Below are 15841 nucleotides of genomic sequence, written 5' to 3'. Positions count from 1 at the left end.
AACAATAGTAAACATCACTGTGTACTACAGGATGTTGGTCCATTTTTAAATTAACCCAATCAACGCTATCAATGAACTGTTAGGCCATGGACCTTTGAACTGTTAGGCCATGGACCTTTATACTATAAAGGTCCATGGGCATGGTATAGGCGTATATCGAATGAGTTTTCATTGCTGCAGATTACTAGGGTCAAATTTGCTCGTAATGGGCCTTAGCCCACAGGGCTCCAATTTTTGGCTCATCGTAGGGGAGTCTATACGATACCGCAGTGTCCGTCGTCGTCCGTCATCCGTCGTCGTCGTCGTCGTCCGTCGTATCCTAGTTCAAAAACAGTGGCACGTTTTTAGCTCACCTCTTAGCAGAGGTGAGCTTATCCCATACCGTGGCGTCCGTCGTCCGTCGTCGTCGTCGTCGTCGTCGTCGTCCGTCGTCCGTTAGCAGGGCACGTTTCGTAACTGTTAGAGCTATTGAGTTGAAACTTGGTACACATGTACCCTTATGTAATGACACCTTGGAGACCAAGTTTCGGTTCGATTCGTTTCATGGTTTGGCCACCAGGGGGCCAAACGTTAAAAGTGAAAATATGCAATATCTCCCTTAATAGTAGTCGGGAAATTTTGAAAAAAAATATGGTAGGTACTTCTAGCAAAGGTGCATCATATATCCTCCGGGTTTTTGATTTGACCTCCTTTTCAAGGTCACAGAGGTTAAATGGTGTAAATTGGCCGTTAGGATGTAACGATGGCACGTTTCTAAACTGCAATGACTATTGATACCAAATTTGGTACACATTTACCCCTTAGTCAGGTGATCTCAGGGACCGAAGTTTGGTCCAATATGGTTCACCACTTGACCACCAGGGGGCAAAATCCAAAAACCTTAAAAATGTGATTATTCCTTAACTTCTTGCCCGATTGCCACCAATTTGATATCATGGATACATCTAACCACCATACAGTATATGTCACACAGGTTTTTAATTTGACCTTCTTGTCAAGGTCACAGAGGTCAAATGGCGTAAATTCGCCGTCAGGCCGTAACTATGGCACATTTCTTAACTGCAATGACTATTGATCACAAATTAAGTACACATGTACCCCTTGGTCAGGTGATCTCAGGTACCGAAGTTTGGTGCGATCTGATTTGCCGTTTGGCCTCCAGGGAGGGGGCCAAATCCTAAATTCTTCAAAATGCCATTATTCCTAGTAATGACTTGCCCGATTGGCACCAATTTTATATCATAGGTACATCTAATTCTAACAACCATTCAATGTGTCACCCGGGTCTTCTTTGATTTGACCTACTTTTCAAGGTCACAGAGGTCGAATGTACTGTAAATTGGCCATTTTGGGGAAATTGTAATTGCTTGGACCTACATCAAACCTAACACTACATGACACAATACCATGCTCTTTATCCATCTTTCCTCCACATGAGGTGAGCACAATGGCCCTGGCCATTTCATTTAACCGCTAGGCCTATGAACTTAAAACTTTGTACACATGACCCCCTAGGTCAGATGACCCGTGACACTAAATTTCTGTCCGATCTGATTCTCTACTTGGCCACCAGGGGGCCAAATGTGGATATCTAAAAAGTGTGATATCTCGCTTATTAGTGACTTGTTTTCGATAAAACTTTTGTGGTAGGTACTCATAGCAAGGATACATCATATATCTTATGGGTTTTTAATTTGATCTACTTTTCAAGGTCGCAGAGGTCAAATGGCGTGAATTGGCCGTTTGAGTGTAACTATGGCACGTTTCTCAACCACCAAAGCTATGAGCTTGAAACTTGGTACATATAACCCCCTATATCAGATAACCTCTGGTGCTGAATTTCAGCCTGATCTGATTCTTGACTTTGCCACCAGGGGGCCAAAACAGAAAAAGTAAGAAGTGCAATAGCCTGCTTATTAGCAAATTGTTTTTGATGAATTTTTTATGGCTGGGACCCCTAGCAAGGTTACCTCAGATGTTGCACGATTTTTCGGATTTGACCTACTTTTTAAGGTCGCAGAGGTCAAATGGCGTAAATTTGCCGTTTGAGTGTAACTATGGCACGTTTCTCAACCGCAACAGTTATGAACTTGAAATTTTGAACAAATGACCCCCTAAGTCAGTTGACCTTTTACACTGAATTTTGGTTCGGTCTGATTATTGACTTGGCCACCAGGGGGCCCAAACTCAAAACTCAAAAAGTGTGATTTTTCGCTTATTACTGATTTGTTTTTGATAAACGTTTCATGGTAGGTACTCCCAGCAAGGATACATCACATATCTTACGGGTTTTTGATTTGACCCACCTTTCAAGTTCACAGAGGTCAAAGTTGAAAACTTTACCGTTCTTGGTACGTTTTGTCGTTGTTCAATGTAAAGAGTTTTAATTTTGTGTAATGATGCATCTAAGAAGCCACTATTTGTATGCCAAGTTTCAGCCAGATCGGAATTCAAATATGGCCGAAATTGCATGTTTTGGGGGTTTTTCCTCTTATTGTGGCAATCCAAAGGTCGTGAGTTCAAACCCCGGTCAAGGACAGCCAAAAATATTTTTATTTTTCATCTTTTCCTTTTTTCTTTTCTGAGTTCTATCTTACATTTTCTTCATTTTTTGATTTATTTGGTGCCATAGATTTAATTAGGCGGCCATCTTGGAAATCTTTTTTTGCCGATTGCTGTAGTTTAACGAGTGATGAAATTGTTATGGTCAGGTGGATGTGTCTACATCACATATCACCCTGGTTTGTTATTTGACCTACCTGTCAGGGTCACTGAGGTCAAAGTTAAAAATATATTCACCATTGTCATGGAGTGGCACGTTTCTTCACTATCATTTTCACCTAGACTCTACAAGCTTGGAACCATAAGTCTCGGATTCACCACTTGGCCAGGGCCGGCTCTGAACTGGTCACAGATGCATGTATAAATTATGAGAGGCCTACATACTGTAGCACTTTCTGTACTGTCTACTAAAAATACTTACGGTGAGCACAATGGCCCCTGGCCGTTTCATTAATTAATGGGCCTACTTTTAGTAACAAAACAATCATACATTTACAAAACAGGTTTCTTTTTATAACAATATAAAATGTGGTTGTCAATGATCAACTGACATGACTGATATGACTGACAGACCCGTCCGTAATCTCACTTTGACAAGGCACTAGGCCTATATAGAGGCATATTGTGATAGCAAAGTCAAAGGCCAAGGCCAACTAATAACGGTATTGGGTTAATTCTAGTTATCGGGTATATTCCTTTCTAATGTCAATGATGTCCAGCTAGCTGCCCTTATATTAGTTAGACTGAACAATCTAGCCTCCAGTTTTTGGTTATTTTGCTAAAACTTTCCAACTCAAATTCTCAAGACCCTGCAAAAATCAGAAACAGTCAACATGTATGATGTCTATAAGACATGGAGCTTCACCAACATCACTGAAACTGTATACACCAGCTTATAAATGCACACTGTGTATCAAATCATAAACAGTCACCCAGCTGAGAAAAATTAGGGCTCTCCAAGTGGCTGGTGATAAGGTTGATGAGATGGACCACTGACACATGTTTCAAGGACCATGATCTTTGCAACTGGATATACATCAGCTGTAGCTTCAGGATAGCACCCATGATCCTTTCTGGCTTCTCACGTTGTTTTATTTGGCGTTTGGTGTTTCCATCTTTGAATCCTGTCATTTTATGTGTACAAAATGTTCAAACTTCCATCAATCGGGATATCAAATAAACACGAGCCTTTGTTTGCTGGGATACCACGCTTTCGGTACCATGATCTCAAAGGAAAGGAGGAGATAGGCAGTGGCGGCTTTGGGAAAGTCTTGAAGTGTTGTCATTCTAATGAAACTGTGGCTGTTAAAGTATCACATGAAGAGGATGATTATTCCATGCGGAACATGGCAAAGGAGGCACGACTTCTTCATGGACTTCGTAGTCCTCACATTGCCAATTTCAGATCAGTGTGCCTTGATCCACCTTCCATAATGCTGGACTTCGAATGTTTCAGTTTTCGTCCTTTCGGTATTGATAGGGAATTCTATAACCTCAAAGAGTATCTGAGTTTTCTGAACAAATTAGATGACGCGTCGTTCTTCTTCGAATTCCTTCCCAATACTTTGGACGACATTGTGCAAGGCCTCGGTTATCTTTATGGAAAGGGAGTGGCCCATCGGGATTTGAAGCCCCATAACATTCTAGTTTCGAACCAAAACTATGCTCATGTTCGAGCGGATGACCCTGGGTTCGCGCGTGTCTTTAAAGATCGACCAATAACATGCAAATTGACCGATTTTGGAGAGAGTCGGTCAGACTTAATTCAGACTCGAACACTTGCAAATGCGAACACACGCACTGTTGATAGAGGTACGAATCCGTACCTTGCTCCAGAGGCAATAGTGCCAAGTCTAATGCTGAAATCTGCAACATCGGCTGATCTCTTCAAAATCGACATTTGGGCACTCGGCATGACCATATTCGGCATTCTTAACCCAGGTCTCCCATTCCCGTTTCGCGAAGAATTCGAGGCTTTGCCGAAAGCAAAAGATGTTAGGGCTGACCCAACTGAGCAATTTAAGCAACACATCATAAATAAGCTTGAGAAAGGACAACGGCCCTCACCATCGATGAAGTATGCGAACCTCCAAAATACAGACTGGAGCAGTATAAGGAAAATATACAGGATGTGCACACTACAAAGCCCAGCAGCACGGCCGCTTGTTCAGGATATAATTCAGATGGTTCAGAACACAAGGTAAGGCATTTTCATCCCGTAAACATCTCGGGTAAAATTCAATATAATTTGTGGTACGACTGGACATTGAGTATGGAGAATAACATTATAAAGACACATACATATCTATTTCAGGCATCAAGCAAATTTAGGAAGTCATCATGCTGAGCAACCAGGGCCCAGTTACCTCGAAAGAAGGTCAGAAACAGCTGGGACTCATTGTGATGTAAACAGACCTCAACCAGGGCCGGATGATAGGTAACTAATAAAACTAATATAACTATTTCAATCCCTGATGAAGCCCAAAAAAAAGTTTAATGGACCCTTGAAATGCAGTTTAAATGGCCATCAAACATTGTGTCAATTGAGTTCCATTATTTCATGTTTGCCAGGATGTGACATCTTTCATTAAATAGATATGAAGAAGAGCGGATAACATATAAATATGTATTCGTATGTTACATGTGAAATATTTATTGATGTGTTATCCGGGTTCAACTTGAAGATTCCCGTCCATCAGAAAATAGATTCATCCGCTACCATTTATTATTGGTTGTAAATTGGTTCATTACCAGCGACATCGGGAGTCTTCCATTGAATATAAACAATAACTTCTTCGGTACCAAGTTAACTGACGAAGTGGCCATCTTAATTGATCAACAGACAAACATGTTAATTTTTACAGAATTTAACATATTTCCACTGCCAACCCCCCCCCCCCACGAATCCAAACGCAGTCCATCACAACAATGCATATTTCCTATGGCTACTTGTACATTTCATGAACATAACCAAGATCCGTTATGCTTTCAGAAAGTCCTCTATCGTGCCAACAGAACCCAATTCTGACAATGCCAATAACTTGACATTGGTAAGTAAATTATTTCTTTTGCTTTTTTGGGTTGATAGAACATTAGAGGCAGCCCTACAAAGAGAGAAATAACTAAAGTTTGTTAATTGTTGGGAGTTCTGACAAAAATATTTGCCCTAAACTCCCTTACTTGGCCTACAGCTCAGTCAACAGATAAATAGTCTAGTTGTTAGCTCACCTCTCAAGGCGAGCTTATACAATGACGTGGCGTCCGTCGTCGTCGTCCGTTGTCCATTTCTAGCGGAGCACGTTTCGTCACCTGTGGGCTATATATATGACTGAAATTCGGGTTACAAATTCATGACCAGGTCACCGCAGCGCACGTACCGAAAGGGTTTTAAGTCGCTTTTTTGTCATTAGTCTTTTAAATTTTATCTCTTTTCAGGTCGATTGGGAATATGTCGTTATGGGAGACTTTCACCAGGCCTCTGATAACATGTCTTATGACCAGTTTACTGGTTCACAGTGCAGTTCCATGTGTGTGATGGCGATAGTGTTTGCTCTTCTCGAAGCACCCGATGAGTGGACTAAATCAACAATTCACGAAATACTTATTCAGGGGAACCAGGCACATGAAAAAGCACTGAGAGAACTAGGATGGCCAGAACTAAGGGCAGTAATGACAGTAGATATAGATGAGATTCCTGTCAACCAGTCTTGCATAGTCGATGGACAGCACATTGAAGCAAAAATTGATGTGTTAACTGGGGCAAAATTCGGATTTGATATGCAGGAAATACTAAATGACTCATTGCAGCCAACTTCTGATTGCTCATACGTGCTGAGAGTTGGTGATAGATCTAATGCGCTCTTGCGAGGACGGAATGGGACATGGTGTGTTTTTGACAGCCATGCCTGCGATGCAAATGGACAATGTGACCCAGACGGTAGCGCATGTCTTACAGTATTTGGATCAATAGGAAAGCTTGTCCGGAACCTCTCAAAACGATATCCTGATAATGGACAGCAGATCGATTTGTTTCAAGTGGACGCAGTTATTTTGGCAGAACACGGTGAGTATTTAAGGTGATTTGATAACTGAATACCTGGGTCCTATCGCCTAGCTGTAGGATGCTTACAGTAACATAACATGCCGCTAGTTAGCTACTGGTCACACAATGATGTGCTAGACTTGGGATTGACGTGACAGCCTCCAATACAGACCCGAAGGAACGGGGCAGGGGGGGGGGGGTATAGGCTACGACTGGCATGACTTAATTCATATTGAATTTAAAGGCAAAATCTAAAACAGTAATCATTGCTTTCAGTTACTGGTCACAGAGAAAGCGAAGATAGAGAAGAGGGATCACTTGGTGGTGGTGGTGGTGGTGATGATACAGGTAAGATGATGTTATTCTTATTGTATATTAGGTTCCCTATCGTCAAGGTTTGGAGTCATCTTGTTCAATCGTAGCGCACTATAGATGCATTTCGGCTTCTTTGTGTGTACAGGTATTTTCCCTCAATGCAATGTCCCAGAGAAATTATAGTCCATCCCGATGGTCCATGGACCACGTGCATAGTTTGAGATCTTGAATGCCAGTTCATTGTGGTCATGCAATCCCCCTTTTAAAAAGGAGGACTGACTTCGTTTTGCCAGAAGTCACCAGTCGTTCGTTTCGAGCTCAGCTGTTTCTCACTTTTTATACAGACCAAAGGAGAAATGATATGAGGCCGCGATTAGGTGTCTTGAGTAGCATCATCAAGAGGCATTATGTATTGAATAACGCGTTTATAGATCCATGATTGAATGAATGAATGAAATCAGCTTATATATCGCCTTTCCAACGAAAACAATGTTCAATATGTTCTTGGAGAGGAGAGTTCTCAAGTGTCTTCCGGAAGTTTCTTTCCTCAGGTCATAGTTGCTCAGTGAGTTCCACATTCGAGGGGCATGCACTGAGAATGCCCTTACCCCAAATACAACATCATTTTGAGCTTTATCTCTAATTTTGTATTTACAGGGTCCAACTCTATGGGAGGTGAGAGCATTCAAAAACATGACGAGCAGGATGTCCAGCTGTCATCAAGTTTAGAAAATGGACTTCAAAATGGACTTTCAGGTACTATATTTTGAATGTCTCAGGCAGTGCATGTTGTTTAAAAAAATGATGGAGATTTCAACTTTTGCATCCAGTAAATTTTGATAAATAAAAGGCTCTGGGGACTGCCAGATGGTGGCAACAGAAATAAACATTAACAATTAACATTTTAATTGATACCCCTGGATATTTGCCCTCTGTCCCAAAGGGCATTATCATGCCACCTCTCTATCAATTTAAGAAATGTTAATATATACCCTTGTGCCGGCAACCTGAAACAAAATTGCTCGGTCGAAGCTACCTTGGACATGATTGCCCGCTTATTTTTTGGTAACGCAGCGACCTGGCACACGATGTTGTCCTCCTGTAAAAGACACCGGCAAACTAGAACGCTAACGACGACATGGGACATGTTTTTTTCCTGGAACAACATGAGGCAACACAGAATTTGCTAAGGTTAATTAGTGCTTATGAAACACTTGGGGTTGATGATCAAATAGCTTCTTTCATATTTTTTTTCAGATGGGGTTTTGGTGCAGTCAAATGGTATGGTTACAGATTGCTTTGTCAGCTCCTCAAAGAAGAAAACATTCAAGAACACCAAGTATGATGTAAAGCACTGGGCTAAGTGCCAAGCAAAGAAGGTAGACACGCTACCATTCGATATCAATGGCCTTCAAATTTACCAAATCCCTTGTGAAAAAAAGGAGGACATGATGAAAGTTGCAAGAGATGGGAGACCATGGGAGCGATACTGCAAAAGCTCAAGAGTCGGATTCAAAGGGACGCGGCGGATTGCACACTGCAGGGGTTCTCCAGTGTGCAGGAACAACGACTCTATGTACACTAAGATGTACGGATGTCAAAACAGACGACAATTTATAAAGGAAAATGGAACTTTTGTGTGTCGCACTTGCAGTGTGCCAGTGAATAAAATTGACTGCAACGCCACCAAAGTATGGGAATACTTCAAAGACCATGTTGTTGTTATGCATATCGGCGACCACACATGCGCAGCAAAGAAGCCGAAAATTTCGGTCGAATCGCTTAAGCTGGATATTCAGCAGAATCCAGGGATCAGGCCTAGTAATATTGTGAGTAGGAAGATGATGCAGATATTATCATCAGAAGCTTTCAAATGGGAGGATTTGGAGGATGTGGCTGATAAGTACACGGACATGAAGCGGCTGCACAACGCAAAAGAACGACTGAAGAAAACTCTGTCCCCATATGGAGAGAATTTCGAAGCCCTTGCAGACTTTAAACAGAAATGTGACGAGAAAGACCGTTTTTTCATATTTAAGATCAACAACAGGGCCTTAAATGGTGAACATTCCTTTGTGTTCAAGTCAAGTTCACAGATGGCAGAACTATGTCTCTCTATGGACAGGGACAATGATGGAATATTGGCAGAGGAGTACGCATATGTTGATGGAAAACATGATCACTGTCGAGGTTATATCACCATTACGCTGTGGGTATACCATCCGGTCTTAAGGAGGGTTGTGCGGCTGGCAGTTTCAGATGCAGAGAAGGAAGACACCACCAATCTGACTACGTTCTGGCAAGTCCTCAATCAGATGCTGTCTGAGGCAGCTGGAAAGAGTGTAAAATTTAATCCATCTGGGTTCGTAGTGGATGAAAATCATGCAAATTGGAGGAGCATCAGCGATGTTTTTGGTCAAGATGCAATTCGTAGGACAGTCTCCTGTGAGTTTCATTTCAAACAAAGCGTGCAGCGATATGCAAAGAAAGTATCGTCAGAGCATTGTGCACAGTTCATTGATATGGCACATGCTATGCTTACTGCATACACCATTCCTGAGTTCGACTCCGCATGTGAAAGGATGCAACAATTCAAAGAGAAGTACAGCGATCTGAAGAGTTGGTACAACTGGTGGTATCAGAGGCGAAGCCACATATTCAGAGCCTTTAAACAGAGTGACGCCCCTGTGTCCAACCTGGCCGAGGTTGGGCACTCCAAGATGAGTAGTGCAAAACCAAAGATGTCCCTTTTAGAGGCCGCCCGGCAAGACGTCATTGACGCCATTCGGCAGGAAGCAGAGATCAACAGCTTTCAAGATGGTGGCTACAAGGGAGGAAGAGGAAGGTCTGTGAACCAAAAGAATGCCGAAAGATTCCAAAAAGACAAGAAAAGAGTCGCAGAATATGGTCGAGAGTTGGACATTTACATCCCAAAGAAAGGAAGCCATCGGCCACCTGAAGCAAAGAAAAGGAAAGTAAGTGCTCCTCCTACATGTGCGAAGAAAAGCGATGACCAGCCTCTCTCGGTATGCTTCTCAACACCCATTCCGAACCTGAAGTCATGCTATGGTGGCAAGAAAACATTTGCCATGAAGTACAAGAAGAAACCAGATGATGTCATTTTGAAAACGCACCTCAAGAGGAGATATGTGGCAAGTGGTGGTGAAGAATGTGTTGCCCCAAAGTCATCTGCAGCCTACTTCCACCTCAATATGAATTGTGTGCGGATTGAAAAACCCAACACAACTCGCATTTTGTAACTCGCAACTCGCACTAAAGTAACACTCTTTCAAAGACATGTATGCCTCCTGGTGCATTGGCCCCCTTTCAATTTTCAGTTTGTATTTTGTCCTGTGGACAGTAATGAATGAGTCAGCAGTGAAGCCTTATGTCACTATTGTCAGTATTCATTCAGCTGTATCTAAATTTTGCATCACTTTTGCAGACTGAAAGTTCTACCTGTGGTGAAAGTCACTGGAAAGCTGCAAAGAGTTCGTCAAGCAAACGCCAAAGGACATTAGCTGAGACTGGTTTGGAGGTTGGCTGCTGTCGCCATGCAGTGTTACTCAAAGCTCTTAACATGTTCCGTGGTGAAATCTATCCATATCCCCTCTATCTCCATCACCATCTTCACGCAGCTTCCAAGATCAGCTTTCTTTGCCAGGACGTCATTTGCAAATATTGGCCATGGATGGAAAAGGTGATAGCAAAGTGCCCTGAGGACCTGTCACGACTGAATGACACCAAACCATTTCTCAGCGTCTTTCATGCAAAGGCACATGATTGGACCTGTCAGGTATTTTGACTTTAATCATACTTCTTTTTGCTTGCATTTCACAAAGCCTCATTATCCAGGTTTTAAATTGACCCATCTTTTAAACCTGTTGTCCAGGATGCCACATTGAAAAGTTGTACGGTAACAAAAATTGCACTTATCCTCTTATTCCTATTATAGTCTATTGAGTATCAAGAGGCAGAGGGTTTTATCATTATTCAACTGAAGTTATTGATGACGAGTCTAGATTAGTACTGGTACCCGTTTTTTTATGAATATTTCTTCATCAACTGAAGCAACTCTTGATTTGATTTTAAAAAATGGATTAAGGAAATTATTATTTTCAGGTAATGTGGGGTGGCAGATGGCAGGAGGGTTCTGCAGCACAGGCGGGTGAAGAGATGGAACAGGCAAATAGCTACCTGTCACGTGCTTCATTGACTACAAAAACTATGGACAAAGGAGGTGCGTTAACTAAATCATTGAACCAATTAACACTGTTGGTGTAGCTTTATGTAACTGAACCACAACACCTGAAAGATTTTAAGCTTTGGAGCAGTGCACTGGTTTGAACCACTTTTTGCCATTCTTGTACAAACCTGAGATACTTTTCATGGATGTGCTGACCAAATGAGTGTAAATTAATTTGGTCATTGATTCTATACAGGTTGTTGACCAGGCTAATATTCAGGTGCCTCATAGCCTAATGGTGAACATTGCTGGCTACCACGCGATACATGTAGTTAGATCCCCGCGGGAAACCTAGGATTGTTTTTCTGGATGAACCAGTGTAGTTTTGAAGGGACTAAAATTCCTGTTTCTTCACAACGAGTTGAGGGTCAATAGGAGAGAACTTAATGAGGGTCTGTTGACTGAGACTGTTAAAAAGCCGTTGTCCTTGTTCTTGAGTGTCTATGCCCAAGGCAAGTAAAAGATCCCACATACATATAGGTGGATACAGTAGCCTAGTATAGTGGACTCCATTACAGCTAAAATCCAACAGGTATTAAATACATGTACTGATACTAATTCTGGTTTCTTGAGAACGACTTAGTCCTTGACCAAAATTCCCTTTTAAATTTAAACATTATTTGTTATCCTTTTCAGGAAGAGAAGAACAGCTAACTGCTCATGCTTTGTACTGGAACAAGAAGAAAATCTTGTCATTAGCCACGTCTCTTTGTAGGCGATACAAGAAGGTATGTATGTAGGTGTAACACTTCTTTATGAGAGAATGATGATATGTTTTGTTTTGGCAGATCGAAACCCTCCTTGGTGCGTGTAAGCAAGCAAGGTACTGGCTACTTCATCAGGAACTATTAACATTTTCATCATGCTATATAAATCCCAGCAACAGGCAGTGGTAATTAAACGCTTATTTTTTATTTTACAGAGTGTTGCTAAAGAAAGCCAGTTAAAGGAGCAGTTGTCTGAAGAGCTGTCCAAGGGAGGTCTGGATGAACGAGTTGATTTCAACCTTTGGAAGACAGAGGTGCAGGAATTTGCAGCAGGTAAACAAAACTTCTTGTGGTACCTTTCCAAATGTCAGGCAGTGGACAAAATAAAGAAATCAAGGGTCGACATGAATCATAATTATTGCTGGGCATATGTCTATACATGTAGTATTGTGAGCTTTACATGTAAATCAGCCAATCAATACCCAAGATCTCCTGAATTCCCCCCACCCCCATAAAGCTGAATTCATCTGAGGTCCTTTGGGATCATGTTACCAGAATGACTGGTATTTTGCTGCAGTTCCAGATCCTCACCTTTGATTTAAGCCTGTGTTGTTTGAATTTTAGGTATCAAAAGAAAAAAATCAACCAATTCAATTCTCTCCTCAGCTCAGTAAGTATAACTGGCATCGTATTCACCCAAAAAGGCAAAAAATGGCATTGAAAACAATGGTTACAATGTATCACCAGTGCACTATAAAGCACTGCCTTATTTAGCTGGTAAGGCATACACTGCTTGGGTTGGTTTATGTGGAGGCATTTTGCTTGTTCAAAGAGCATTTGGGACCTTGAAGGATAAATCCATCTCAAGAAATTGTCCTCCTCCATTTGGTTCATTGCTTGTCCCTAGCCCGGGCCCAATCTCTTTTAACTAAGAAGTGTTATATAGGCCATTTCTGTAAATACTGAATATGTTATACTTTTTTTCAGGACCACAGATGATTCATCCTTCTTGGATTCCACCCAGCTTCAAATCGAAATCATATGTAGTAGTATTAGGCATTTAAAGTACAGCATTGGGAAAGATGCAGGTAAATTTGTCAAACTTAGCTTGAGGTCATTACCACTGATTAGAAGATTTTGAGCATCAACTATTGGGAGCTGGTCACCTTTGCTATAAGTAGAGGAGTGAGATTATATCGCTGGAACGTCTGATACAATGCACCAGACTAAGATTGCAACAGTTGTTTTCTCCAGCTCTAATTTCCTTTTACCAAACGACCATGACTTTAGGAGAATGTCACTTTTTAGCTCACCTTTTAGCAGAGGTGAGCTTATCCCATACAGTGGCGTCCGTCGTCGTCGTCGTCCGTCGTCCGTTAGCAGGGCACGTTTCGTAACTGTTAGAGCTATTGAGTTGAGACTTGGTACACATGTACCCTTATGTAATGACACCTTGGAGACCATGTTTCGGTCCGATTCGTTTCGTGGTTTGGCCACCAGGGGGCCAAACATTAAGGTGAAAATATGCAATATCTCCCTTAATAGTAGTCGGGAAATTTTGAAAAAAATATGGAAGGTACTTCTAGCAAAGGTGCATCATGTATCCTCCGGGTTTTTGATTTGACCTCCTTTTCAAGGTCACAGAGGTCAAAGTTTGCTGATTCACTGAACAGTAGCATGTTTCCTATCTATTTTAGCTAGAAGGTTTTAAACCAGTGTGGACATGTATCTGGGGATTCTCTATTCCAGCCCTAAAATTTCGGCCGTTCGGACATCAAATATGGCCGCCAGGCAGCCATCTTGAAAAATAAACACAGTACTATTACTCCGAAACTAACGATCGGATTGCAACCAAATTTGATCTGGATGTATATCTATGTACTCTCTACTAAATCCTTGATTTTTTATCAAATGTGATAGCCAATATGGGTGCCAGGCGGGCATCTTGAAAAATTCTTAGTTTGGCCACCCGGGAGCCAAATTTAATGTCCAAAGTTAAAATGTTTGATTGCTCGTTTAATAGTGGTCTGATTTTCATAACATTTTTATGGTAGGTACTCCTAGCAAGGATACATCACATATCATACAGGTTTTTGATTTGACCTACTTTTCAAGGTCACAGAGGTCAAATGGTGTAAATTGGCCGTTAGGATGTATCGATGGCACGTTTCTAAACTGCAATGACTATTGATCCCAAATTTGGTACACATTTACCCCTTAGTCAGGTGATCTCAGGGACTGAAGTTTGGTCCAATATGATTTACCACTTGACCACCAGGGGGCAAAATCCAAAAACCTTAAAAAGTGATTATTCCTTAACTTCTTGCCCGATTGCCACCAATTTGATATCATGGGTACATCTAACCGCCATACAGTATATGTCACACAGGTTTTTAATTTGACCTTCTTGTCAAGGTCACAGAGGTCAAATGGCGTAAATTGGCCGTCAGGCCGTAACTATGGCACGTTTCTTAACTGCAATGACTATTGATCACAAATTAAGTACACATGTACCCCTTGGCCAGGTGATCTCAGGTACTGAAGTTTGGTGCGATCTGATTTGCCATTTGGCCTCCAGGGAGGGGGCCAAATCCTAAATTCTTCAAAATGCCATTATTCTTAGTAATTACTTGCCCGATTGGCACTAATTTTATATCATAGGTACATCTAATTCTAACAACCATTCAATGTGTCACCCGGGTCTTCTTTGATTTGACCTACTTTTCAAGGTCACAGAGGTTGAATGTACTGTAAATTGGCCATTTTGGGGAAATTGTAATTGCTTGGACCTACATCAAACCTAACACTACATTACACAATACCATGATCTTTATCCATCTTTCCTCCACATGAGGTGAGCACAATGGCCCTGGCCATTTCATTTTGAGTTAGCGAAACCCTGATTATGTTGACCGCTGATATTGGGGGAAATCCAGTGAGCCAGCACATATTGATGTGGCGTATGAAAGATAGCAATTAACACGACAGTATTAAAGGGGCTTTCTTCATATTAGCAGTTTGTGCAGTTACGATGCATGTCGAGTTCACTGCTATATCGATCAGTTTAAAAGTTTATCATTTTCATTTCAGATGCTTCAGAGTCGGGCTTCTCTACGAAAGCGTCTTGAAAAGGAGAGAAAGCAACTTCAGCATTGTGTTAGTCTGCTGTCATGTTTCTGTGGACGAAGTCACGCAAGAGGACTATTTGTTGCCTTGGCATAATCCTGCAGGTTGGCATTCACTTCATATTCATTTACCCACAAACTTCACTTAGTACATGTAACACAAAGTCCAGGACACAAATAACTCCAAGTGGTAATGTCCTGCAGTCATTTTCGATTGTTCAGAGAAATTGATCCAGCTGTTGTTTATCAAGCAATTTGAGGTTTAAAGCCTGGGTCGGCATTTTGCTCTAGGCTTACTGGTACATTGGTCTTCAAGTGATGTAAAGTACATTCTACCTTGTACATTTAACACAATTTGGTTGCAATGTAGCATTGGTTGCAAGTAAAATGTTAAGTTGCGCCTCAATCTTATAGTCACATTTCTGACATATCCAGCATGTATTTTTACCAGCGTTTCGTATGTACACTGTACATGTAGGAGGGATGGAGCAAGAAACTTTTAGCCTGTAGTCCTAATATTTGTTTCTTCAATTCAGGGAACAAGGGAGAAACATTTGTTTTGAAGAAGAAAATAGTTGATATACATGAACACATGACCAGGTACAGTGAGGAATTGCCTGTGCTCATTTAAGAGATGGTATCAACTGTTCTTTTCTTCAAGAAAAAAATCAACACCTTGGAAGAAGAATCAACACCGTGAACAATGAGGCCATCAAAAACCAAGGTAGTGGCCATGCAATTATTTTTACCCAACATTTGTGGAGGTTGATGCATACATGTACTTGTCTTGCTGTGGCACTACCTCTGAATTAACCTGGGCTGTGGATGCAGATCTGGATCTGAT

The 15841-nt window shown here is 41.5% G+C and overlaps 2 protein-coding genes and 1 long non-coding RNA gene across 3 annotated transcripts in view; all 3 read left to right on the top strand.

Annotated features, from left to right (window-relative positions):
* The first annotated feature begins 3707 nt into the window (after window positions 1-3707).
* LOC135497669 (cyclin-dependent kinase 2 homolog) lies at window positions 3708-4766 on the top strand. The gene has a single exon (XM_064787501.1). The coding sequence runs from the start codon at window positions 3708-3710 to the stop codon at window positions 4764-4766; it is 1059 nt and encodes a 352-aa protein (XP_064643571.1).
* A 173-nt stretch (window positions 4767-4939) lies between these two features.
* Window positions 4940-6190, top strand: LOC135497608 (uncharacterized). The gene is made up of 3 exons (XR_010448945.1): window positions 4940-4999; window positions 5555-5612; window positions 5998-6190. It is a non-coding gene; the product is annotated as an uncharacterized LOC135497608 (long non-coding RNA).
* Window positions 6191-6303: 113 nt separating this feature from the next.
* LOC135498189 (uncharacterized) overlaps window positions 6304-15841 on the top strand; it is a 52345-nt gene continuing 42807 nt past the window's right edge. The window contains exons 1-10 of the mRNA XM_064788396.1: window positions 6304-6625; window positions 6881-6952; window positions 7577-7675; window positions 10365-10715; window positions 11042-11159; window positions 11802-11893; window positions 12088-12205; window positions 12860-12960; window positions 14963-15102; window positions 15534-15721. Coding sequence (XP_064644466.1) covers window positions 7652-7675; window positions 10365-10715; window positions 11042-11159; window positions 11802-11893; window positions 12088-12205; window positions 12860-12936 — 780 coding nt within the window. The 5' untranslated portion in view covers window positions 6304-6625; window positions 6881-6952; window positions 7577-7651 and the 3' untranslated portion in view covers window positions 12937-12960; window positions 14963-15102; window positions 15534-15721. The remainder of the gene's footprint in view (window positions 6626-6880; window positions 6953-7576; window positions 7676-10364; window positions 10716-11041; window positions 11160-11801; window positions 11894-12087; window positions 12206-12859; window positions 12961-14962; window positions 15103-15533; window positions 15722-15841) is intronic.

Source organism: Lineus longissimus, chromosome 13, assembly GCF_910592395.1.
Source record: "Lineus longissimus chromosome 13, tnLinLong1.2, whole genome shotgun sequence".
NCBI lineage: Eukaryota > Metazoa > Nemertea > Pilidiophora > Heteronemertea > Lineidae > Lineus > Lineus longissimus.
The sequence above is the reverse complement of the archived record's forward strand: the minus strand, read 5'-3'. Positions and strand labels throughout refer to the sequence as shown.